Source organism: Acinonyx jubatus, chromosome A1 (assembly GCF_027475565.1).
Source record: "Acinonyx jubatus isolate Ajub_Pintada_27869175 chromosome A1, VMU_Ajub_asm_v1.0, whole genome shotgun sequence".
In the NCBI taxonomy this organism is placed as follows: domain Eukaryota; kingdom Metazoa; phylum Chordata; class Mammalia; order Carnivora; family Felidae; genus Acinonyx; species Acinonyx jubatus.
Genome location: NC_069380.1, coordinates 125001329 through 125027455, shown reverse-complemented (window position 1 = coordinate 125027455; position 26127 = coordinate 125001329). Strand labels below are relative to the sequence as shown.

General features: G+C 38.4%; 2 protein-coding genes across 3 annotated transcripts in view; both read right to left on the bottom strand.

The window, feature by feature from the left end:
• The window catches only part of RAB3C (RAB3C, member RAS oncogene family), a 368220-nt gene that overhangs the window by 334073 nt on the left and 8020 nt on the right, over window positions 1–26127 (bottom strand). The window lies entirely within an intron of this gene.
• Window positions 1873–26127, bottom strand: part of GAPT (GRB2 binding adaptor protein, transmembrane) — a 32277-nt gene continuing 8022 nt past the window's right edge. Inside the window, exons 1-2 of one of the 2 annotated variants that reach the window (XM_027041583.2) lie at window positions 14615–17526; window positions 1873–11519 (exon numbers count right to left, since the gene is read on the bottom strand). In XM_027041583.2, coding sequence (XP_026897384.1) covers window positions 10654–11511 — 858 coding nt within the window. In that variant the 5' untranslated portion in view covers window positions 11512–11519; window positions 14615–17526 and the 3' untranslated portion in view covers window positions 1873–10653. Of the gene's footprint in view, window positions 11520–14614; window positions 17527–26127 lie in introns of those variants that run through there. The other variant, XM_027041593.2, reaches the window with a different exon arrangement.

The following is a 26127-nucleotide window of genomic DNA, read 5'->3' as shown; positions in this document are numbered from 1 at the left end:
GCAGTATTTTTCTTCTTTCAAGTTCTTGAACATACCTTATGCTGCGGGTCCTCACATACTGTCCCCTTTTTTTGCAACATCATTCCCTTAGCCTCTTTGCCTGACTATCTCCCGTTGGTCCTTTAGGACTCTGGTTAGATGTCACTTTCTGCAAGAAAGCTTTCTTAACCCTAAGCCTAGTTAGTCTTTCATTATACTTAAATGTGCTTCCCTGTCATACCACTGTCAGCATACATTTTAGTAGCCAGTGTGACTGGCTTGCAACTGCCTTATACTGTGCAAGCCCACTGAATGCACAGGCATGTCTGCCCCTCCCCCTCCATCCACCAATGCCACTGCTGAATTTCCAAGGCTCTCCCCAGTTTTGATACATCATGGATACTTGATAAATATTTGTTATAGGTCTGAAATCACTTTGCCCTACTCAGACCATTAAAGTTACTTGTTATAAATTATTTCATGACCTTGATGTTCCACAACTTCCTTTCTATACAACTACAAACATCTACTGGAAGGTGCTTTTATTCAAGATATATTGGAAATCTTCTTATATTTCACATGGACATCAGTACATAGATCACTCGAGGTGGACAAATTCTAAAATCTCTGGGCTATGGAGTATTTTTTTTTTTATGATCTAGTCCATTAAACACTGATTTTTAGGTCCAGCTCAAAGTAGCTATCCTAAGAAGACTTAAAAATAAATAACAAACAAAAATGTGGAAGTAAATTAAATAAGTAGCACTACTGAGCCATGAAACTTATAGTTATCAGACCAGTCCATTAGCATGATGCCTAGCAGGCCTGGACCCCTTCTTGCTGTGCTATACACACAGTGTTTTATTTCAGAGCTGATCACTTGGAAAAGGCAAAGGCAAAGGCAAAGGCAAAGGCAAAGGCAAAGGCAAAGGCAAAGGCAAGGCATGCTGTTTTCCAAATGTTACACCACTAGGCTTTAGTAACTGGGGATTATTTGAGCCAGACATTGAAGAAGCAGATACTCAGTACATGGTACACTGATATCATGATACTTTGAGGCTAATTTTTTTTTTTTTGACACTGGGACATTTTCAACTGTCAGCTTTTGAAATTATTAGCAAGGAACCTGTGCAACGGATACCCTCCCTTCACACCTGAGCCTTCTTTTATTCCATCACTAATTATGTCTCTATTTCTGAGTGACACCCAAGCCCTAACCCCAACTGTCAGTTTAGTCTATGCAAAATTTCAGATGTTGGACATCTGAAGGACAATGGACAGAAATAAGCATTAGGTAGTACACTATGTGGGTCAAATGCTTCCAAAAGGCATCAGGGCAAGAGAGTTCATATATAAAACAGCTACATCCCTTAGAGAAAGTGTTAGGAAAAGAAGATGGGAGCCAAGGAAAGAGTCATGGAGAATCACCATACTACACTGAGTATACAAGAGAGAAGGAAACTACAAAGGAGACTAAGAAAAGAATAAGGAGTAAGACTACCATGCTGCAAAGTGATCATGTAAGGTAAGAACGAAAAAGTGGATACTGGACTTACCACTCTCTGAATTTTGAAAACCAACTAGTTACTGCAGCTTAGAATAGCAGTTAAAAATGCGGAAACAGGCATAAGATCCCTTTCATGATATCTTTCTTTCCCAACTTCTTCATGAGGCCCATTGTTCCAGCCTCGCCAATGGCTGAAGCCCTGGTCTTCTCTGTTCTCATTCTATCTGATGTGGCACCACCTGGCTCCAATGGCTGGGGGGAATCACAAAGCTTGCTTGTATTAAAATGTCAAAGAAATCCTATGGCATTTAATTTATATAAACATCTTTCCTACTATATCTTTGCATGTTAGCAATGCTCAAAATAATATATGTAACTCTTCCCATTATGATATTTTCCAAAATAGTTCAGTAATTTCACTACAAGTGTTAGTCATAAAGAAAAAAAATCACTAATTTGGTTAGTACACATAACGAAGCATATCCTATAAGTGAAGTACTGGTGATCAAGCAGGAAGACAGAAATATTTCTGCTTTCATGGAGCTTAGATTCTAGGTAGAGAGAACAGATTAAAATCATACCACTAACATTTGCCAGGTGGTTATAAGTGCTATGACAGAAAGTAAAACAGGGTTAAAAAGTTCAGAGAGTAATAGTGGGGGCTGCTTCAGATTGGTTTGTCAGCTCTCAGTAGGTGTCATTTGATCAGAGAGCTAAATGAAATGAGAAGTTCACAAAATGAATATCTAGGGAACAGCAGTCAAGGATGAGAGAATATAGCATCCCCAAATTAGGCAGTTTGAGGACTGGCTACTGATAATGTAAATAAATACACTTCCATAGTGAGGGTGTGTGCAATTATCAATGTATTTACTAGTAGCCAATCATCTACATACAACCAGGATATAAGGGCAGACCACTCTGTCTACTTTTTATATCATTATCATTCAAAGGAATCAAAAAACTTGTGGAGTTTCATCTACCACCTCTATTCAGATATATCCCAAATCTTTGTTTCATCCCTGATCTCATTTCTGAGCTATAATCCTTACTTTGTAACCATTTGCTAAACCCTATAATCTGGATATTCTGCAATTACTTCATTCTCAGCCTATCAAAAAAGCCTAGTATACACATAGTGTACTTTCCAATGGAGAGAGAGGGAGTAGGGATAAAAAAAAACCCAGTAGAAATAATAATAAAAAAACTTTCAAATTTGATGAAAACTATAAAACCATAAATCTGAGAAGCTTCAGAACAACCCAAGCACAAAAATATGAAAAAAGCCATACCAAAGTATACTGTAATCAAATTTCTGAAAAACACCGAGAAAGACAAAAATTTTAGAAGCAGCAAGGAGAAAAGGAAACATTATATACAGAAGATCAGTGATCAGAATAAAACTGAACTTCTTGTTAGACAAAAATACAGTCCAGAAGACAATGAAACAATACCTTTACTGTCAACCTAGAATTCTATACCCAGCAAAAACATATTTCAAAAATGAGATGAAATCAAAATTTCTTCAGATATGTAAATTATGAAAGAATTCAGCATCAGCAGCCTTTCAGTATGGGAATTGGTAAAAGTCCTTCAAACAGAAGGAAAATGATATCATATGGAAATAATGATCTAGAAGAAGAAATGACAACAATGTTAACTAGGTGGGTAAATAGAAAAGACTTTCATAATTTAAATTTATTTAAAAGATAATTGACTGGGGGCATCTGGGTGGCTCAGTTAGTTAAGCATCTGACTTCAGCTGAGGTCTGATTTCACCGTTTGTGAGTTCAAGCCCCGTGTCAAATTCTGTGCTAACAGCTCAGAATCTGGAACCCGCTTCAGATTCTGTATCTCCCTCTCTCTCTGACCTTCCCCCACTCATACTCTGTGTGTGCCTCTCTCTCAAAAAATAAATTAAAAAAATATTTAAAATTTGAAAAAAAAGATAATTGACTGCTTAAACAAAAATAAGATCAATGTATTGATAACAAATATAAGTTTATAACATATATAGAGGTAAAATGTATGAGAAATTCAGCACAAAGGCTTAGGGGAAAACAATGGAAGTTTACTTTTGTAAGGCTCTTATACTATACATGAAGTGACATATAATTTGAATGTGGACTATGACAGCTAAACATGTAATATAAATTCTAATACAACCACTAATGTCCCCACAGGGTTAGAACTAATAAGCCAAAAAGGGAATAAAATGAAATTAGCTTTAATAAGCAATTATTCCAAAAGAAGGAAGAATGAGAGGAAAAAAGAAAATAAGAAACAGTTGGAACAAATAGAAAGTAAACAGTAAGATGTCATATTTAAAGCCATAATAATAATCACATTAGATGTAAGTGGTACAAATAACCCAAATGAAAGCAGAGATTGTCAGATTGGATATGAAAGCAAGACCTAACTCTATGCTGCCTACAAAATAATGCACTATAAATATAAAGGCACAAACAGGTTAAAAGTAAATGGGTGAACAAGATATACCATGCTACCACTAATTAAAAGAAAGTTGAAATGGCTATACTAGTATCAGATGAAGGATATTTCAGAGCAAAGATTATTGCCAAGTATAAAGGCTGTGATTGGATAATGACAAAGGGGTCAAATAATCAAGAGGACATAATGATACTTAATGTTTCTTCACCAAATAATAGAACTTTAAAATACGTAAGGCAAAAGCTATAAAAAAGATAAAAGTATAAGGAGAAACAGATAAAATCCACAGCTATAATCAGAAAATTTAACTGTCATCTCTTAGTAAGTAGACAAAAAAAAATGAGTAAGAGTGTAGAGGAGTTGACACAAATGCCCATCAACTGATGACTGGATAAACAAATGTAACATGGTCATACCTACAATGTAATATTATTCAACCATAAAGAGGAGTGAAATACTGATATATGCTAAAATACTATATTAAGTGAAAGATGTCAGTCATGAAAGAGCACATATTATATGATTATATTTATATGACTAGAATAGTCAAATCTATACAGACACAAAGAATAGTGGTTGCCAGGTGATATGACTGAATATTTGTGTCCTCCCCAATTCATATGTTTAAACCTAACACCTAATGTAATGGTATTTGGAAGTAGGACTTTGGGAGGTAATTAGGTCATAAAAAGGATTAGTGCCCTTATAAAAGAGATCTCAGGGAGATCCCTCCACCTGCCACCATGTAAGGACACGATGAAAACATGGCAATCTAAGAGCTAGGAAGTGAGCTCTAACCAGACACTGAATTTGGTGACACCTTGATCTTGGGACTTCACAGAGTTTAGAACTGTGAGAAATAAATGTTTTTTTTAAACCACCAATCTGTGATATTTATGTTAATAGTAGGCTGAACTAAGAGATGAAAGAAATGAAAATGGGGAGTGACTGCCAAGGGAATTTCTTTGGGGAATGATGAAAATGTTCTGGAATTAGACAGTGATGAAATTTGCACAACTTTGTGAATATACTAAAAACCACTAAATTGTGTGCTTTAAAAAGATAAAATTTATGGCATGTAAATTGTATCTCAATAAAAACAGAATGTAAAGGACTTGAACCATACTGTCAAGCACCTTGAACTAATTGGCACTAAATGCCATTTATAGCATACTACACCCAATAGCAGAATATACACTGTTTTCCAGTTCACATAAAACACTTACCAAGATAAACCCTATTTTAGTCTGCACAACAAATTTCAAATCTAAAAGAATTTAAAACATATTAAATATGTTCTCTAACCACAGTGAATTTAAATTATAAATCAGTAAAAAAATAAGGAAAATTCTCAAACATTTGTAAATTAAATAACAAACTTCTAAATAACCCAAGGTCCAAAATAATAAAAAGGGAAATTAGAAAGTATTTTTTCTAAATAGAAATAAAAACATGTCAAAATGTGTAAGATGCAATTAAAGCAGCACTTTCAGAAAAATGTGTAGTCTTAAACATCTATACAGAGAAGGAAGAAAGGACTCAAACCAATGACTTCAGCTTCCACTTTAAGAAACTAGAAGGAGATAAGCTAAGTAAAGCTAATTAAGCAGAAAAAAATATAATAAAGAGCAGCAATCAATGAAAAAGGAAACCTACAAACAATAAAGAAAATCAATAAAACCATTTGAAAAGAGAGAGAAGACAATATCAAGAATGAGAGAGGTGATATTGTCATATGTAGATATTAAAAAGATAATAAGGAAATGTTATGAATAACTTAAAAATAATAAACTCAACAACTTACAAGATGAAACTACCAGAGTCCATTCAAGGATAACTTAATACTACTATATCAATTAAAGAAGTTGAATTTAGAAAATTCTCATATAGAAAATTCCAGCCTCAAATAGTCTGGCTGATACAAACACTTAGAGAAGAAATATCAGTTCTGTTCAAACTCTTCCAAAAATTTCTATGAGGTGAGCATCACTCTTGATGCCAATACCTGATTAAGTGACCATATTTCACTCACTTCTTGACCAGAAGAGCTTAGTTTCCTGAAATAGTATCCTTAAAATACAAACAACAGTCCTCTGATGTCTTTTAGGAGTCTCCTGCTACCTGGAAGCTTCCCATTCTTGACTCCAGAGCAAAGAAAGCTGATGATTATAATCTAGTACAAAACAACCTATGGCCAATGACTCTCAGAACTTCAAAAATAGAAGCGGTATCTCTTTTTTTCCCCCTTGTTCTGGTCTGAGATACTCATTTCTTAACAGTAACAAAAACAGCCAAAGTGATTTTCTGACATGTTTATCGTCCCCCAAACAGAAAAAGCAAAACATAAGTCAAAATATCATTTTAATATTGTTCAATAGCTTGTCACTCAATGATGAAAATTCATAAAGTATGACAAGGCTTGAGATGTTGTAAAGCAAGGTTTTCAGTGGGTTAAGTAATGGCCCCTTTGCTGTGGAGACCAATAATAGATTGGGGTATATTACTCTACCTCATTATTGGGGTATATTCTTATTACTTTTATATTGATGTATAATGCAGACTTAGGTGAATGTTTCAAGCTGAAGGCTGAGAGCAATCTGAAGAAGCCAGGTGTTCATTGTTGCTGGATGTTGTCCATGGTGTCTCACAGAGATTAGCTGCATGTCACAGGATATGAACTTGCCTGCATTTCTGGGAGTATACAGGAAAACTACACTCATTATATTTGATGCTACTGTCTCCTTTCCCTCACCCCTGACATCTCTCCTCCTTTAATTGTGGTACATGTGGTCACTTTTCTAATAATAAAACACAAATACAAACTGCTGCTCTCAATAGATGCAGAAAGATTTTACTATCTTTACCTCTCAAGGACATTTTTACTTTTCAGATTTTAGGAAGATGGAGAAATATTATAATAAAGGATGCAAGAAGCAGATAAAAATACGAAGGAGACAGACACAAAGAGAGAGACGGAGAGAGAAGAAAGAGGGTGTGTGGGGGAGGGTGAGGTGGAGAAGTGAGGGAGGAATGGGAAATGAAAGAAGGAAAAAGAGAAGAGGGACTCAAAACCAGAGAAGGGATGAAGAAGAGTATGTATTGTAAAAAGAGAAGGTGAATGACAATCTCCTTTGTTCCCTTTGCCCACCCCCACCAAAACCTGCTAGTAAGAAAAGTAGGAAGAGATTTTCAATTGATAAAGAACTTAAAATTAATTTTTAAAAAGTAGTCAAGACAAGAAGTGGTGAAAGATCACGGTCTAAATACTTCTACACAGTCCTTTTACTATATTTTCTGGCCAAAGAGAATAAACAAGTATCAAATATTCATCCTATCTCTGGAAAATGACCTGTAATGGATGTGTCAACATATATATTTCACAGTATCAACCACCATTCTTAAAAATCGTTAAGAGGGGCCCCTGGGTGGCTCAGTCGGTTAAGCGTCGGACTTTGACTCAGGTCACGATCTCGCGGTCCCTGAGTTCGAGCCCCGCATCAGACTCTGGGCTGATGGCTCCGAGCCTGGAGCCTGCTTCCGATTCTGTGTCTCCCTCTCTCTCTGCCCCTCCCCCATTCATGCTCTGTCTCTCTCTGTCTCAAAAATAAATAAACGTTAAAAAAAATTTAAAAAAAAATCATTAAGAATTTACTACCCTCCTCACTGGCCATTCTTTCTCAGGCTTCTTTGCTATATTCCCCTCATTGACCTAACATCAGAATACTGCAGTTTGAGGGGGACTTCTGCATTGCATCCCTTTTTCTATTGGTTCTCTACTCTTTGCTCCAGGTCATCACATAAATCCCTGTTCCTCTAGATACCACCTAAATGCTTCCTGATGGCTCTCGAATGTACATATCCACTTAGGAGCTCTCCTCCAAAATTCAAATGTGTATATACAACTGCAAATTGGGGATTTTTACTTGGGTCTCAGGACATGTCAGAATAAACAGGTCCAAAATTGATTTTTCCCCTTTGGTAGTAGGTTGACTGACTTACATTCTATTTACAACTTTCTTTTTCCCTTGGCTCCTTTCCTAAGGTCAAAATTCAATTTCTCCTCCACTCATACCTGGTGGTATCCATGTATGCATGTAACACCATTCTGGTCAATGACATATAAATAGGTATCTCCTGATGTGGTCTTTTCCTTTTATCCTTCAGGACCAGAACACAAATGTAAGGCTTGCACGTTCCACAATCATTTGGTGATCATGAGCTAATACAAATGAGGATGAAAGTTACAGCACTAAGGATGGCAGAGAGAAAATAGAGAAAGAACATGGATTTCTAATGGTACTGTTAGCCTAATACACTAGCCTTCAAGGGCCTCACTTCAGTGTCCATATTATTTGAAATAAATGAAGGTGTACATGCCTAAGTCAATGTAGTCAGCTTTTCTGTTACTGGGAGCCCAAGTCATTCCTGACACAGCCTCCAAAACAGTTTCCACTGTAAGTCTTCCTCATCTCACTGAAATGCTTTATATCGCCCCTGCTGCTCCAGCCAGAAATAAGGTGGTTCTTCTAGACTTCTCTGTTACAATCCCCAATCTTAACCCTTCCCTACCAAACATACATACTGAGTCCATCAGTAAGTCCTGTGGCAGTTCCTCCAAAGATTAAGGTAGCTATGTCAATGGCTTTATCTGCACTGTAGCCACCCCTGTCTAAATTAAATTCAAAAGCTTTTCACACCCCTACCCATCTCACACTTTCACAGATAACTCCTTTCACCCTTAAGTCCCATCTTAAGTGTGTCTTCAGAGAGGCCTCTTTTGACCATTCCATTAAAATTCTTCCCTACCCAACCCTATTGCTCTCAAAAACAAAAGTTTTTTTTTTCTTCAAAGCATTTTTATTTATATACTGGGGTCCACCCTGGGAAACAGAAAGCTTACCGGTTTAAGAGGGAGAATTTAATACAGAGAATTAGCAAAAAGGTATTAGTTGACTGGAAGGATATAAAGAGGACACTGAGGTGCCACAAAGACAGTGACTGCAGGAGAGAGCACCCATGCCTCGGGCTTGGACTTGAAGCTCAGAGGGTCTCATCTGTCTCCTCCAGAGGAGGCTCTGAAGAGCTGCCTCTCAGATTCTAAGGTGAGCTTGTTACCTCTGACAGTGTGCAATTGAGCTGATTCTGGGAATGCTGGAAGAAACTAGAAAGTGCAAAGAACTGGTGATGCTGGAGTAAATTACATGGCAATGGTACCTGCCAGGGCCCCAAGGAGAAAGAGTAAGTCCCTTTTGGTTCCAATCGTCTACCAGTCTTCCACGATGCTCCCTTTGAACAGAGCCCTATATGGGTCCACTTGGCAAAGGAAAAATACAGCTTGCAGAGTCTCAGCCTGATCAATTCAGGACAGCATATCAAAGGAAGACTTCAGGGATAAGATACTACAGCTTAAGAAGTGCATATTTGTTTATTTATTGTCTTTTCTTTCCTACTAGACAATATGCATTCAAGACCCATGTCTTTCCTTATACGTTTTACCCCTTCCATGTGCCGAGTAAAAGTACATAGATGATACTTGAAAAATATTTCTTGAATGAATGAATTTATTAGATTTTTCTCCAAACTGCTGAGCAAAATACACACCTTAATTCTTGTCAATTGAACAATACTGATTGCCTCATATAATGGTCTAGGCACTGGAGTTAAAATAGGAATATGAGGCACTTCCTTATTACTTAGCAAGGAATTTAAGACATTCTCATATGACATTAAATAGTAAAATGCCATAGAAAACATTCATATGTTTGAATTCCCAGAGACTTAAACAGGCAGAAAAATCTATAGGAAATAAGAAAAGAAAAAGGTAAAGGCAGGTTTGGAATAACTCAGAAGACATGTGGAAGAAGTTACCATACGAGGCAGGCTTGAAAGGGGGCAGACCAACAAAGCCATGGAGGAGGGATGGGTCTGGCAATTCTCATATGATTATGAGGAAAGCAGACAAGTGAGAAATTAGTAGGAGTCACTGGAAAAGTAAACTGGAACCAACTGTGGGAAATCATAAGTCCTAGAGTTAGATTATAAATAGTACATTGGGGCGCCTGGGTGGCTCAGTTGGTTGAGCATCTGACTTCGGCTCAGGTCATGATGTCGTGCTTCATGGGTTTGAGCCCCGTGTCGGACTTTGTGCTGACAGCTCAGAGCCTGGAGCCTGCTTTGTGGATTCTGTCTCCCTCTCCCTCTGCCCCTCTCCCACTTGTACTCTGTCTCTCTCTCTCAAAAATAAATTAAAAACATTTTAAAAATTAAAAAAAATTATAAATAGCATGTCGTTTGCAAAGAGGAGACACTAAGAGGTTCCAGCAAAGGAGTGATGCAGCATTGGAAATATTTTCTGAAGATAAATCTGGCAACATCATGGGTGAATGTGTAGACACTAGAGCCAGAAAGACTTGTTAGGAGACTGACAGCAATCTTGAGCCAGAAAAGATGGTAGAGAGAGAAATAAAAGAAAAAGATAATAGGTAACAGAAGGAAGAATCAATATAACACAATGTAGAATTAATCTAGCAAAATGAGGGTAAAGGGGATCCCTGGGATTAACCCACAGTGATATACAGAGAGAAGGTTCAGAAGGGTGGAGACAGACAAAAGATCATTGAGTTTCACTCGAAGAACAGGATTAACAATGGCATAAGTACAATAAAAGTCCCAGTGAATATTTATCCTCTAATAACTGAACCCAGTGTTTTGAAAAGTTATGAATCTGGAAGAATATATATGTCTTCATCTTGAGAGACTTCAGAAGTGCTAGGCTTCTGGAAGTTGTAATATTGAGATGATGTCTCATTTCCATAGATGTGCTCCTCGAAATTGGTGGGCCGAGTGTTCTCATATAGTTCCTTATCAGTTTCTTCTTTAGCTCTGGGAGGACCGACTTCCACATTTTCATAGTTGTCATACATGTTAACCCCTCTTCCAGAAGATGTATAGTCTTGGGTCTGAACTGAGATTTTATGCCTTGAGTTGATAGTGAGGGGATCTGAGAGCGTTTTAGCATAGTCTTTTCTCCTGCTGCTTCTCCTCTGCAAAAACCTTGGTAAGGTAAATTGCACTGGGTTATGGTGTTTCCAGTGCCAAACACACCCAATTCCACAGATCAACAACAGTAAAAGAAGGGAAAGTCCTATAGAAACGGCCACTGAAGTATTTCCACAGCTTTTCAACATTTCTGCACAAGCAGTGTTTAGTAGTGTGGTGTGGCCCTTAATGAATTCACAGGTGCAGACCAGCGTAATTCCTTGTAGGGTAGAGTTAAGAAGCAATCTTGGAAGCTCTTTCAGGCATTTCTTTTTCAGATGTGAAAGAACATCATTTGGCAAAGTCCTGATACAATTAGAGGAGAGGTTGAGTAAACGGAGTCTTTGAAGATCGTTTTTGTTGTATGTGATGTTTTTTACAGTACAATCATTAATGTATACTTGCACGATGTCGGGGGGGATTTTACTTGACTCCACTTCCCTTTCTATAAATGAATCACAAAATGAAGCAGAAATGAGTGGAAGATAATGGCAGAGTAGACAACTCAAGAAAGAGAAGGTTGAACGATCTGCCATCCAGACACCTATAAATTAAGAACATATTAATTGCGTGTTTATTTCATAGCATAACAAAACATATTAGTTTTATATTTATTACATAGCATAATAAAAAAATCTGCCAATATCTACCACCATATTAAGCACCAGCACTTAGTGAGTTCCTGCTATAAAAGAGAAGAGAGTACTAGCCGTTGTGAGGAGAGATAAAGAGAAGAACTTCTATCTGGCCAAGTGTGAGTGATTTTATTAATTAGATTTCAACACGACTTTTGACAATGAGGCTAATAATTTTCAAGTGAAACGCAATGCTTTGAATGCAACAGGTGGAAGCGATACGAGTACACACGGGCAATAATTTCCATTGCTTATCACCTCCTCCGTGATGCCTGTGGCGTAGTCAGGGACGATGTCTTTTCCTTAATCACTCCTTCCTCTGTACTTCCCTATTAATGAATCCATTCCCGGGTAGAGCATGATAGCCTAACTTAGAGGGAACTGTGTGTCTTCCTACCTGGTTAAATGGTGGGCGGGGGTTGGGTCTTTTCGTCTTTATATTCCTAGAGAACACCATTAACAGCTAGTGCAGAAAAGGAGTTCAACTGATATTTATTAAATAAATGAGTTAAGAAACAAATGACTCCTAACGTCAGCATCTAATTGCTTAAGTCAACAGTTTAAAACTTGAGACACATCTTCTAGCGCTCACTTTGGCAGCACATATACTAAGATACATCTTCTAAAGGGCATAGTTTATACTTAATAGAAGACAATAGCTCTTTTATATTACATAAAATGTCTAAAAATACTTTGAAAGCCTTCCTATCACTAGAGCTCTCACAACTTCCAGCAAAAAAAAATTTCAATCAAGATAATTTTAGAATGTTTTCTGTCAATGCTTTAAAATAGCAATGAAGAGAGAAATGAAAAGCATTTATAGCCAGATTGAGTTGTTGTATTATGATTTTATCAACAAAATAGTATTACTCTATGTTCTTAGCCTAGACACAGAAATAGTTACATCTAATACCATTTTCATTGTTTCCAGTTTTAAATTTTTTTGTTAACGTTTATTTATTTTTGAGACAGAGAGAGACAGAGCATGAACGGGGGAGGGTCAGAGAGAGGGAGACACAGAATCTGAAACAGGTTCCAGGCTCCGAGCTGTTAGCACAGAGCCCGACGCAGGGCTCGAACTCACGGACCGTGAGATCATGACCTGAGCCGAAGTCGGCCGTTCGGCCGCTCAACCAACTGAGCCACCCAGGCGCCCCTCATTGTTTCCAGTTTTATTGAGATATAATTGATGTACAACTTTGTATTTGTTCAAGGTATATACAACATGATGATTTGACATATGTATTATTGCGAAATGATCACTGCACTAAATTTAGCTGATGATCATCACCTCACATAGCTACAATTTTTTTCCTGTCATGATAACTTTTAAGATCTACCCTCTTAGCAACTTTCAAATATACAATACAGTATTGTTAGCTATAGTCATACAATATTGTGAACAGTGCTTGTGGGATGATTATTATCTATTGAATGTCAGTATTGATAATATTTAGTTAAGATCTTATTTCGTTTCAGCTTTAAAACACTTTTAGACAGATGGATTATCTCCTTTGATCCCACAGCTGCCGTATGAAGTAGATACTATTGTTATGTCCATTTTACAGAAGAGCGAGGAGAGGATTAAAGAGTTTAAATAACTTCTTGAATAACTAAGAAGTGACTGAATCAGGATCCAAGCAAAGTTTGCCTCCAAATACTCTTCGTACCCACATTTCTATAAATGGCTATCAAAAACATCTATCGCTAAAATTTTAAAGCTTGATTAGCTCTGAGATTCGTGAGGGCTGGAGTTCTTATTTATCTTTACATTACCAAATCCAGCACTAGACACAGAAGAGCTACTTTCTTAAATATTTGTTAGTAAATAGAGCAAACTGCATTAGGACAACAACAGTAACAATAAACAGGTAAAAGAAAACCCCACAAAGTTGAGCCCTGCTTTCAGTGAGTATTCACACAAGACAGTAAAGTTTTCTAAATTTTTTCACCATTGGAATACGTCAATGTGCAAATTTTCAGTTTGGCATGTCACACAAAATACCAAATTACATATGAGATTCAGTTATCTTTTATATAATTTATTTGATAAAAATATATGGACAGATAGCCCGGATCTATACATCTTTTAATCCCTTTATAATCGTGGTACATTCTCTCCTTTATAAGGTCAGACACAATGCTTATGTCAAGGCAAATATTTGGCAAATGACTTTAACCATTAGGATCTCATTTCCTTTCTAAAGCAGATGAGAACCAATCATATGTAAGATATTTTATGTTAAAAGTGATTACTCGTTTAAGTAAAAATTTGTTAGCACATTTGAACAGAATTTCAAATATAGATTAAAATTAATCACCTTATTAAAAGGTGCTAGGCTTGCAACAAAAGTGGGGAAGGCTAACCATTGCTGAGGATAAGGTAATAAATTGCCCTCTCAATTTCCAAGAGGAGAATTTATTTTTACCATCTATTTTCTTCTATGTAGGCACTCCAGAACATTTCAAATATTAAAACTGTTTGTCAAAAGAAGTACTTACTGAAACAAACACAAGAAAACTTCTTACAGGAGAAAAAATGCATCCTTTTCCTTTCTCTAAAATAACTTAACAGGAAAAACTCTGAGAGGCAAAAAGGAAAGACCCACTAGAATGAAAACCATGTGTTAAACAAGAGCCCTTCAAAGATAGCTTAACATCCCAGTAAGCCTAACTTTGCCCAATCTTATAGAAGACTGTTTTCATTCTTGAAAGCAGTTCCAACAGACTAACAATTATTCATTTGTCCTAAAATTACAAGTGGTTGATAGACTTCTGGAATTTTCAAAGGCAGATATTGTCCTTGTGTTTGGAAAAGCCTAATCTTACACATGTAAGCATATATACGGTAAAGACACTAACATCACCCTCCGTTTGTAAACTGATATTTCCCCCTATCACCACCTAAGGCCATCTAAAAACTGTGTCTGGTAACATAAAAAAAGTCACTGATTATTTAAAATGAAGTTGTTCATTAGCCACACACCTTAAATCAGGTTCTTACCTTGAGACTGCTGTGCCAAGCTCCCTTCTGTTCTTTTGGTTAAACCTGCTTTGATGTTCCCCTTTTTTGCTTTGGTCAGTTACTTCCTTCTTTACGTCCTCCTTTCATATTATTTCATACTTGCAAAGTTTCCTGGCTCTAGAGGAAGTTCTTATCAGATGCACCAGAATTAAGATAAATGGCATGAGATTTTGAAAAAGGAAGCTCAGCCCTTCTTGTTATCAAGTAATAATTCTCCAACTAAATCAGAAAATGATCAGAAAATGATGCATGAAGCCCAGATGCTTTTGTTTGTGCAATATAAATAAAAGGTACAGTCCTCACTTCACAGTCAATAAGAGTCATTTTTGCACTTGCACTTAAAATTTTTTTAAAAACAGACATTTTAAAATGTAGTTACATAGAGGTCTTATTGATTTGTTTGCTCGCGGGATTGCTAAAAGAGTCCTCCTTTGAAATATTATGTCCCAGCGCCGCAAGTTACATTTACACTTGTCAAGCCAGTGTCCCAATTTTGGATCAGAAAGTGTTCATATTCTTTAACTTGACGACACAGGAATTTCCCCAAGTAAGTATATTCTGAGTTGCGCTATTTCTGTGATTTTCTAGTAGGTAGAAAGAAAAACTGTTTAATAATAGTAACCGGCACATTCTGGACCTCAGTAAGTCTCCTAAACGTTTGGTGTACTCCTCAGTGAATTCTGACAACAACTCCAGAGAATAGGGCTGCTCTTCACCCTATGGTACAGAGGAGGAAATGGAAGCAGGATGGTAACATCATCACCCACCCAGTGTGGCCTGGCAGGCTGCCTCCGGCACCTGTGTACTAAACCACTACACTTGCTAGCTTGCTTGGATGAGTAACAGGTTTCCCACATAGATCTCTTATTTAGCAGCATTTCTCAGAGACCAACTCCACAGAGTATAAAAATGGAAAATGCTGAATTAAAAAGACGAGATCATAAAGCAATGGAAATTTTGCCTTTTAAATTGCATTGGAAGTTTCTCAACTCCAGAGGATTTCCCTTGTATCAGGGGATTTAAAAGAAGAAGACTTCATTGCTGAAACACCAACCAGACATCAGAAGAGCAATACTGTCAACACAGATTGGGGACTGACATTGTGCCAGGCAACGTGCCTGTGCTAAGCAGCGGGGATGCCATAATGAACGAATTGTCTTGTAGCAATGAAACCTCCTGGAAGAGGCTGCTGTATCCACAGGTCATTTCAGATCAAGGTGATAAGGGCTAGGAAGGACACACTTAAGCGGAGAGTCCTCTCTGCTTATAAATGGGCAATATTATAAATGGGGAGTAAGGAAAAGAGACATCCATTTCAGAATGGTCAGGGAAGGCACGACCTGAGCTAAGGCTCATAAAATAAAAGGGAGTTAATCAAGGCAGAATAGAAGGGTTCCAGGCAAAAACCCCTGAGGGAAGGAGGTTATGAAGGGCTGTTGGGAATGAATTATGAAAGATAGTACCTTATTGGTGTTCCATTCTAAACTGTGAAATCTGCCCCCTGAAACTCATGTCAGGCCTAAAGAGAGGTACATTGTTAGGGTTCATTGGCCAACTTAGAAAAGTCTGATTACAGTCCAGGGCTAAAACAAAACAAAACAAAAACCAAAACCCAAACAAAAACAAACAAAACTGATAATGTAAGAAAAACAAAAAAACAAAAAGGCCTAGGAATTTCACTCCCAGGTATATACTCAACAGAAATGAGGGCCATTTCTGTTTATAACTGCTTTAAATTAAAAATATCCTAAAGCTTTAGAAACATTTCAAAGGTCCCTCAACAATACAGTGAGTAAAGAGAACATGATAAATTCATGAAACTGAATACTACATATAGCAATAAAAAACTTGAACTACTAATAGATTACAACAACATAGATGGATCTCAGAAATATAATGTAGACTTTAAAGAGTTATGCACAAAAGAGTACAGACTGTAAGATTCCATTCTTAAACCATGGAAAGCTTATCTACAAACAGATGATGGTAGAAGACAGCAAAATGGTGATTACTATAGACTGGGAGCCTTCTCAGATGCCAGAAACGTTCTATATCTCGATCTTTGTGGTGGTTATATATAACCATTCATCACGCTCTCTATTTATGATTTGTGCACTCTATGCAAACTGTATGTTAATTAAAAGAAATTGGGAATGTATGATAAGACAATTCTTTAAAAAGTCACAAAAAGTTGAGATAATCTATCTAATATCTCTAAGATATGTTTTTTATTCATTCAGATTACCATCTCCTTTGGTAGACTGGTCTGGTCTACTCTTTTGGATGGAGAAACACTTTGTTCAACTATAGGCAGACTTTCAGCTGGTTGAATTCCAAATTTATCTAGAGTTTCTTGAGTCTGGAGGTTGGTAAGGCTGGTGGTAAGAAAGAGGGGAGTTAGTAATGAATCTTGGGCTCCATCCCAGTCAAAGTAGGGAATTTTTACTTTCTGAGATTATATAAATGGTCTTTCATTGGCACACCTTGACTTAAAGATGAGGTGCTGAAAAATCATGTTCAACTTAAAAATAGATAAGTACAAAGCAGTTTTACCTAAAAGAAATAATTCTGGCATCTTGGGCAAGTAACAGAACTTCTCAGTCTTGCTTTCTTCATCCATAAGACAACAATGGATTGGGTGATCCCTTAGCTTCCTTCAAGTTCTACCAAGTACAAATGAACAATATAAATGTTCGTTGCATTCAGAAGAGGATTTTTGAAACTGGTTTTCAAGTGTAGCATACACTTCCTTTTAGTCCAACTCCCTCTTTTCATCATGAGTCTTTCCTAATTGCTACACAGATCAGATAACACGACTTAAAGCTTGCTTCAGCTTCAGTTGAACAACACTCCCTCCCTCCCCCAGTGTTCTCCCCTTTTTTTCCTTCAGAATGAAATAAACAAACATTGGGAAAACTGAGCAATCATTCATTAAGAAAAAAAAAAACACTGAAAACATTTTGCTTCTTCATGACTAAAATTGAAAGCTGAATAATTTAGCACTCCTATGGTAAAAAGACTCCCCATTCATCTTAGACTGTGGATATGATTTCACAAGTCAGGTAACTGTTAACTATTTCAACAGAGTTTCTGTTCAGTTGAGGAAGGCATTGTAAACTAGAGTTAACAGCAGATACCAAATCATTGTTAGCTTCTGCCAACTTCTTCAGTAAATGTTGAGAGGCATAACAGATCACCAATTTTAAGTAACTGGCTATAGTTTGAAACTTCACCCAAAAGTCAGCCTGGATGTGAGAAGTGGAGCCTAGCAGACACTCTCTCCCACATACAGGACAGTGAAGACCAGCCTAACCATTTCACACCTGGCAGGAGGGGGGCACTGGGGCGGTAGGTCAGCTTAAAGAGGAAGGCACAACTCTAAATCCTTTGCATTAAGACCCTGAAAAATCTCCCATGTACACTGAATCTGAGTGAGAAATTAGGAGAAGCAGAGAATAGTAACTTCTATAGATTTACCCTCCCTGCCTGAGATGATGTCCTGTGTAACTCTATTCCCATAAGGAGTAGTAGGAGGTGAATAAAATAACTAGCCAAATATTCCCAGAGTGGGTAGGGGCTAGGGACCTGTCTGAAAAGACCCTGATAAGCAGGGTTTTCAGCTTCAGATGACCAAAGAACATTCACCCAGAAAGCAACAGCTGAAGTGCGTGGGGCATAAGTGGTTAATGGTCTCAAGTAAGCTGTCAGGTACTCCCACATGAGTTTCTCTGAACCCATTGTCTGTGCTTCCTTATAGGTACATTAATAATCATAGAACAGGCTAAAGTCATGTTGTTCTTTCTTAGGAGACATAACTCTCACCGTGATATATGCATTTTATTGGTTAATTTACTAGAATTTTAAGACTATCTCCTTTTCGTCTTCAGAGTCCATCCCTATCTCTGACATTATTAACTAGCTTGGGCCAGTCATTCTATCACAGAGAATCTCAATTTTCTCATCTGCAAAATGGATTTTAGTGGGTAATTGGTTCTTTTTTTAATGTTTATTTATTTTTGAAAGAGAGAGAGAGAAGGGGCAGAGAGAGTGAGACACAGAATCCAGAGCAGGCTCCAGGCTCTGAGCTGTCAGCCCAGAGCCCTACACAGGGCTCGAACCCACGAACCCTGAGATCATGACCTGAGCCAAAGTTGGACACTTAACTGACTGAGCCATGCAGACATTCCAAGGTCATTGGTCTTAACTATAGTTGTTCACTAAAATCTCCTGAGGAGCTTTTAAAGATATTGATGCTTGGGTTCCAGTCCACAAAAATTAAAGCAAAAATATCTAAGGGTATAACTAAACTTCAATCGGGTTTTTTTTTTAATTTTTTAAATGTTTATTCATCTTTGAGAGACAGAGAGAGACAGAGCATGAGCAGGGACAGGACAGAGAGAGAGGGAGACACAGAATCCAAAGCAGGCTCCCCCACTCTGAGCTGTCAGCACAGAGCCTGACGTGGGGCTCGAACCCATGAACTGTGAGATCATGACCTGAGTCAAAGTTGGACGCTCAACCAACTGAGCCACCCAGGTGTCTGAAACATCAGTAGTTTTTTAAAAAGCTCCTCAGGTAGGAAGTTCCCAGCAGTATTGAGCACTCAGGTCTTTTATGAACTAAAATCCTAGGACTCTGCTGTATGATCTCCAATCAACCACTCAACTCTTGAGTTTTCTTTCTTTTTAAAGTTTATTTCTAAGAAAGACAGACACAGTGCAAGGGTAGGGAGAGCAGAGAGAGGGAGAGAGAGAATCTCAAGCAGGCTCCACACTGTCAGCGTAGAGCCTGATGTGGGGCTTGAACTCACGAAACTGAGAGATCATGACCTGAGCCAAAACCAAGCGTCAGGACGCTTAATTGACTGAACCACCCAAGTGCCCCTTTAATTTTCTTTACTATAAAAATGGAACTTGAGAGATAATGTTACAAGAAAAAAAAATCTGGAAAGTGCTCAAGGTTCATTGGAGAAATACATGTTATTAAAAAACACCTAGGAATTTGTACGCTGGCTGCAATGGCACTAATAGTTCACATCTACTTCACACTTGAGCATGTGTCCCAGTGCCCTCTGGGCCCCTTATATGAATTTTCTTTTTTAATTCTCACAAAAAGCATAAAGATGGGCTTTACACACTGGATAGGAGGTGAGGAAACCGAGGCATTGAGGGACCGAACTACCTATTGGCCATCATAGAGCTTGAGCCAGAGTCTGAATTCAAACTCAGACCATGTGACTTGAATCCAGACCTGGTGCTTTTAACCTCTGTTAAAAGCACTAAAGTATTAGTATTATGAACTGCCCTTTTACTCTTTAATTATGTAACCAAATTCCTGAGAAGTCCCAGATTGAAACCTGCTTTATTCCAAATGGTACACAGTTGAATCCCTCTCTCTTTCAGAATATTTGACCTGCGCTACAGGTGGTGGCTCAGCTGGTGGGGGTAAATAAGTTTGGTGGCTGGAGGAGAGCTTTTCTTGGGTTCTAAGGAAGTGTGAGAGTTCTTAGAAAGTAATGGAGGAGGTATAAAAATGAGAGAACTGACATGCAAGATCAGAAAGCCCATGACGAAGAATATTTTTTTCTGGGAGCACCTGGATGGCTCAATCAGTTAAGCATCCCACTCTTGATTCTGGCTCAGGTCACGGTCTCATGGTTTGTGGATTCGAACCCCACAACAGGCTCTGTGCTGACAGCATGGAGGCTGCTTGGGATTCTGTCTCCTTCTCTCTCTGCCAATCCCCTACTCACTCTCAAACAAACAAACAAACAAACAAAAAAACACCAAAAACAAACAAACCGCCAAAAAAAAATTAAAAAAAAAAGAATCTTTTTTCTGTACATTTCATAGGAAAGTGACATACTCACAATGGGGCCTGAGCATGGTGGCCCTTGTTACTGTCACGGAGAATGACAAAAATGGTCTTACGTTTAGCTGTGACCGGACTTAGTGCTATTCCATATAGAGTCTACCCAGGGCTCTGTATATGCAAGGATATACCTTTATTCCAAACCTCCTAATCTCTTGCCTGAGCAATTTACTGGTCTTCTTCCTCCTAATGTGGTCATCCTACAGAGCTGTATCTGAAAATTGATAGAGTGTTACATCTCAAGTATAAATCCTACATCAGCCCCCTGCATAAGACCCTTGAGTGGTTCCCTATAGTCTGGTAGTTAAATCCCAACCCCTACCACAGGCGGTAAGACTTTTCAAGGTCTAGCCCCTGCCTGTTCTTTTCTCCTCTCTCCTCACTCTCACGCAGCCCGAGACACTGTCTTCTCTCTAACCCTCCAACTCTTCTAGTTCCTCCCTGCCAAAGGCCCTGCATCAGTTGCTCCTTTTAATTAGATCGTATTCTCCCAGATCTTCCTATGCCTGCACACCCCTCCTTCCGGCTTCCTCTCAAATGTCACCTCCTCAGGGATGCTTTGTTGGAGCATCCCACTCTCAAGTCCATCCCTACACTGTCTCCCATCCCCTCTCACACCCTCCCCTCCTTCTCTTTGGCTTTCGCAACATATCATTTATTTTCATCAGAGCCTGTAGTACTAATACTTTTATATATTTTATATATATATATATATATATATATATATATATATATACACATACATATATATATATTTGTTTATTCTTTTATTCCCTTACCTTATGAGTGTTAATTTAATAAGAACAGGGATCATGTCTTATTCACTGCTCTATTTCTAGCAGTGTCTATCATGTCATGTGAAGAAGTTCAATAAATGTTGGCTGAGTGAATAAATGAAAGCAATAGGGATGAATCTGAGAGAATAACCTTTGAGCTAAAGCAACAGTGTTTTTGGTGTTAAACATAAACACACACCAGAGTTAATAAAACATACATGTATATGCATATACATATATATCTATATTCCATATTTATACATGGAATATGTATAAATTATTACATTTATATCTATAGTTATATATTTATATCTATATATATTTTTATATATTTATATCTATATAGATATAAATATATCTATATTATATTTATTATACATAAATGTAAAAATATTTATGTATATGTTTATACACACACATACATATATTCTAAAAAGCACCAATGTATTAACACTTGGGTAGAAAAACTGAAAATCACCACTACTTTGGAAGCCCCAATTTGCCCTACCCTGTGATATTATCCCTCATCTCCAGAATACAAATGATCCACATTTTTCTGTTAGTCTGCTTTTTTTTTGGAATAGTTTTACTACCTATGTATGTATCTTTAGTTTTGGAAAGTCCCAGTATCCCTGACTGCAAACAAAGCCCCTTCTGGTAGGCTGGAGTGTCAGTGGGACAACCATCTAAAAAGTGCCATGAGAATATATAGCTCATTGTTAGGTAGCTGGTGGGGCCCTAACATGGATCACCAGGATCATGTCCAGGTGAAAGCCAGGGGGTGCTTTGTATTTTCTGCTTCTAAGCATGGCCTATAGGGGTAGGTCAAAGAAGAACATTTCTGTGAGAGTAAAAAAGGGCCTTTAAGTATCCTGGAAGCATATTGTCAAGACAAGCCAAGTGCACAGGAGTAAGAGGGCCAGGCTCACTGGAACCTTCTGTGCTTAGGCTTACAAATGGTGCAAAATCTTTGCAGTTTCTTACAGAACTAAGCATACTCTTACCATTGATCCAGTAATCATGTTCCTTGGTATTTACTCAAAACAATTAAAAACTTATGTCCACAAAAAACCTGCCCAAGCAGCTTTATTAATAATTTCCAAAGCCTGGAAGCAACCGAGTTGTCCTTTAGCGGCTGAGGATAAACTGTGGTACATCCAGACAATGAAATATTATTCAGTGCTGATAAAAAATGAGCTATCAAGCCATAAACATGTATGGAGGAACCTAAAATGCACATTAATTAGTGAGGATAAGCCAATCTAAAAAGGCTACCTACTATATGATTCCAACTATATGGCATTCTGGGAAAGGCAAAACTATGAAAAGATCAGTGGTTGTTAGGGGTTGGGGAAGGGGAAAGCTATGAAAAAGCAGAGCACAGAAGCCTTTGCAGGGCAGTAAAAGATACTGTGTACCCATAATGATGGATAAATGACATCATATATTTGTCCAAATTCATGGAATGTACTACACCACAAGTGAACTATAATGTAAACATTGACTCTGGGTGATAGTGATGTGACAGTGGAGGTTCATCAATAGTAACAAGTGCAGCACTCTTCTGGGGGGGTGTTGATAATGGGGGCAGCGCTGCATGTGTGGGGGCAGGGATTATATGGGAAGTCTTAGTACCTTCCCCTCAATTTTGCTGTGAACCTAAAACTGCTCTAAAAAACTAAAGTCTTGATTAAAAAAAAAAAATGATGCAACATAAGCTTCAATAGGATCCATCAATTGCTTGCGACAAAAACTGTGACTCTTACATCATATTTATTTAATTTACTGTTTTTATTTTTGCACTATGCTTTTAGAATGTCTTAGGATAGGCTTTATGGAATATGTGTCGGAACTCCTCTGCCATAAGGGACACAGCCACAACTCAAACTGGCTTACACAAAACAGATGTATGGACCAGCAGGACTGGAAAGGAGTTTAATTTCATTAATAACCTTTTATATCTGGAGGGAGGCCAACACGGCAGAGAAGTAGGGGGATCCGTACTTTCTGTGTCTCTCAAACAAAGAAGGGCTGAAGCCAAAGGACTTTGAACCCGAGAGTCTGGGAGGAAAAGACACTGAGTCTACCAGAGAGACACTGGGCCAGAGAGAAACCTGATGGGCCATAGGTGGGTGACTACCAACTGGGGGAGATAAAAAGGGTCAGGTAGGCACTGAGGGGAGAGATCCCCTTCTGCAGAGAGACAAAGGGAAGAGAAAGAGCAGCTGGGGCAGTGTAGGACTATATCTTGACAAGAGAAAAAACCTTGGACTGGGATGGAGAGGGATCCCATCTCTAACTGTGGGGCTTTCTTTGGATTGGGGCTGGCTGCCCTGTTCACGCACCTGGGGAGGAGGAGACCCACATCTGTGTTTGGTGGTAGGTCAGGGGCACAGTCCACAGCTGGAGAAACTGTCACCTTCCCCTAAAGTGCTGCGGCACCGGACAAAACCAGCTGGGACCACATATCTGAAGGCACTGGGAGGCGCTTCCCCAGTGCTGGTGCGCAGCGAGTGGGAGTTTAAATCCTAGCCAGCACAGGGGCAGGGGAGTCGGCAGAGTGAGACAACCTCGTCTGTGTCCATGGAACAGTGAGGACGGCTCCAAAGGAGTGATGTGGGACACGAGGTTGTAGAGAAGAGACTGGGGGGGGGGGGGGGTCACCATTTTTCTCCCCATCACCACCAAGGCCACCAAGGTGGGGCCTCAGGGATGCGTCCCCAGGGCTCACAGTGGAGGCAGGACCCACCTACACCAAACCATGCCCCTCTGTCCCTCCACGCTGGGTAACTGCATATCTACTGGAGCAGTAGTACTTGCTGTGGAACCAGACGGACCCCTCCTCCAGACCAGCACAGCTGCATTGATTGGATTAATTCTAGGACAATTCTTGTTATGTAGATATATTCTCCCCTCCATTTTTCCTTCTTATCTCTTCCCTTCTCTAGGCTGGTTACAGACATATTTAATCCATTCTCTTGATACATGTTCTACACCTCCTTCTTTCCTTTTTCTCTCTCTGGAATAATCAAGCTGTACAGTATCTCTGCCTCAGTAACTTTATCTTCACTTCTTTTTCCCTGCCTCCTTCCTTAATTTCCTTTCTCTCTCTCTGGATTAAGCCTTTTAGTCTCTCTGCCTGGTCAATGTTTATTTTTTCTTTTTCCCCCTCCCCTGTCATTTCTCTTCTTGTATATGCTTTTCCATCAGCACTGCCTCCACCCTGTAGCTGATGTTTCTGGTTTTCTGCTTTTGGATTGTTTTAGTTTTTAGTTTTTTGTTTGTTTTATTTGTTTGTGTATTTGTGTGTTTTTGTCTCCTGTCTGGCTGTTTTCCTTTACAGGGCTACTTCAAGGAACAAATCAAAGCACACCTGGTGGAGGGTCCAAAACACCACTACGAGTAGGGAAATAAAATAACCAAAGTCACAACAACAGAGAGCAAGTAACACTCCAAATAATACCTCCTGAAGGGCCAGGCCCTTGAGAGTGTATGACCCCCCCTTTAATATAGCAGTGCTCACAGGTGCAGAGCACACAGCAAGCTTTTAAAATGCATAAGGGACAGAAAACTAGCCAAAATGATGAAATGGAAGAATTCTCCTCAAAAGAAATTCCAGGAAGAAGTTTCAGCTAAAGAATTGATCAAAACAGATTTAAGAAATATAACTGAACAAGAATTTAGAATAACAGTCATACAATTAATCACTGGGCTTGAAAAAAGCATAGAGGACAGCAGAGAATCTATTGCTACAGAGATCAAGGGACTATAAAATAGTCATGATGAATTAAAAAATGCTATAAATGAGGTGCAAAATAAAATGGAGGTGGCCACAGTGCTGACTGAAGAGGCAGAAGGGAGAACAGGTGAATTAGAAGATAAAATTATGGAAAAAGAGGAAGCTGAGAAAAGAGAGATAAAAAAATCTAGGATTACAAGGGGAGAATTAGAGAACTAAGTGATTCAATCATATAGAACAATATCTGTATCACAGGAATTCCAGAAGAAGAAGAAGGGAGAGAAAGGGGCTGAAGGTGTGCTTGAACAGATCATAGCTGAGAACTTCGCTGATCTGGAGAAGGAAACAGGCGTTGAAATCCAAGAGGCACAAAGAACTCCCTTTAGACATAACTTGAATCAATCTTCTACACAATATATCATAGTGCAACTGGCAAAATGCAAGGATAAAGAGAGAATTCTGAAAGCAGGTATAAATGGGCCTTAACATACAAAGGTAGATACATAAGGGTACTAGCAGACCCATCTACTAAAACTTGGCAGGCCAAAAAGGAATGGTAGGAAATATTCAATGTGATGAACAGGAAAAATACGCAGCCAAGAATCTTTTATCTAGCAAGCCTGTCATTCAGAATTAGAGAGATAAAGGTTTTCCCAAACAAAAACTGAAGGAATTCATCATCACTAAACCAGCCCTACAAGAGATCCTAAGGAGGACTCTGTGAGTAAAATGTTGCAAGGACCACAAAGTACCAGAGACATCATTACAAGCATGAAACCTACAGACATCACAATGACTCTAAACCCATATCTTTCTATAATAACACTGAATGTAAATGGACTAAATGCTCCAACCAAAAGATATAGGGTATCAGAATGGATAAAAAAACAAGACCCATCTATTTGCTCTCTACAAGAGACTCATTTTGGACGTGAGGACACCTTCAGATTGAAAGTGAGCGGATGGAGAACTAACTATCATGCTACTGGAAGTAAAAAAAAAAAAAAAAAAAAAAAGCTGGAGTAGCCATACTTATATCAGACAAACTAGACTTTAAATTAAAGGTTGTAACAAGAGATGAAGAAGGGCTTATATACTAATTACAG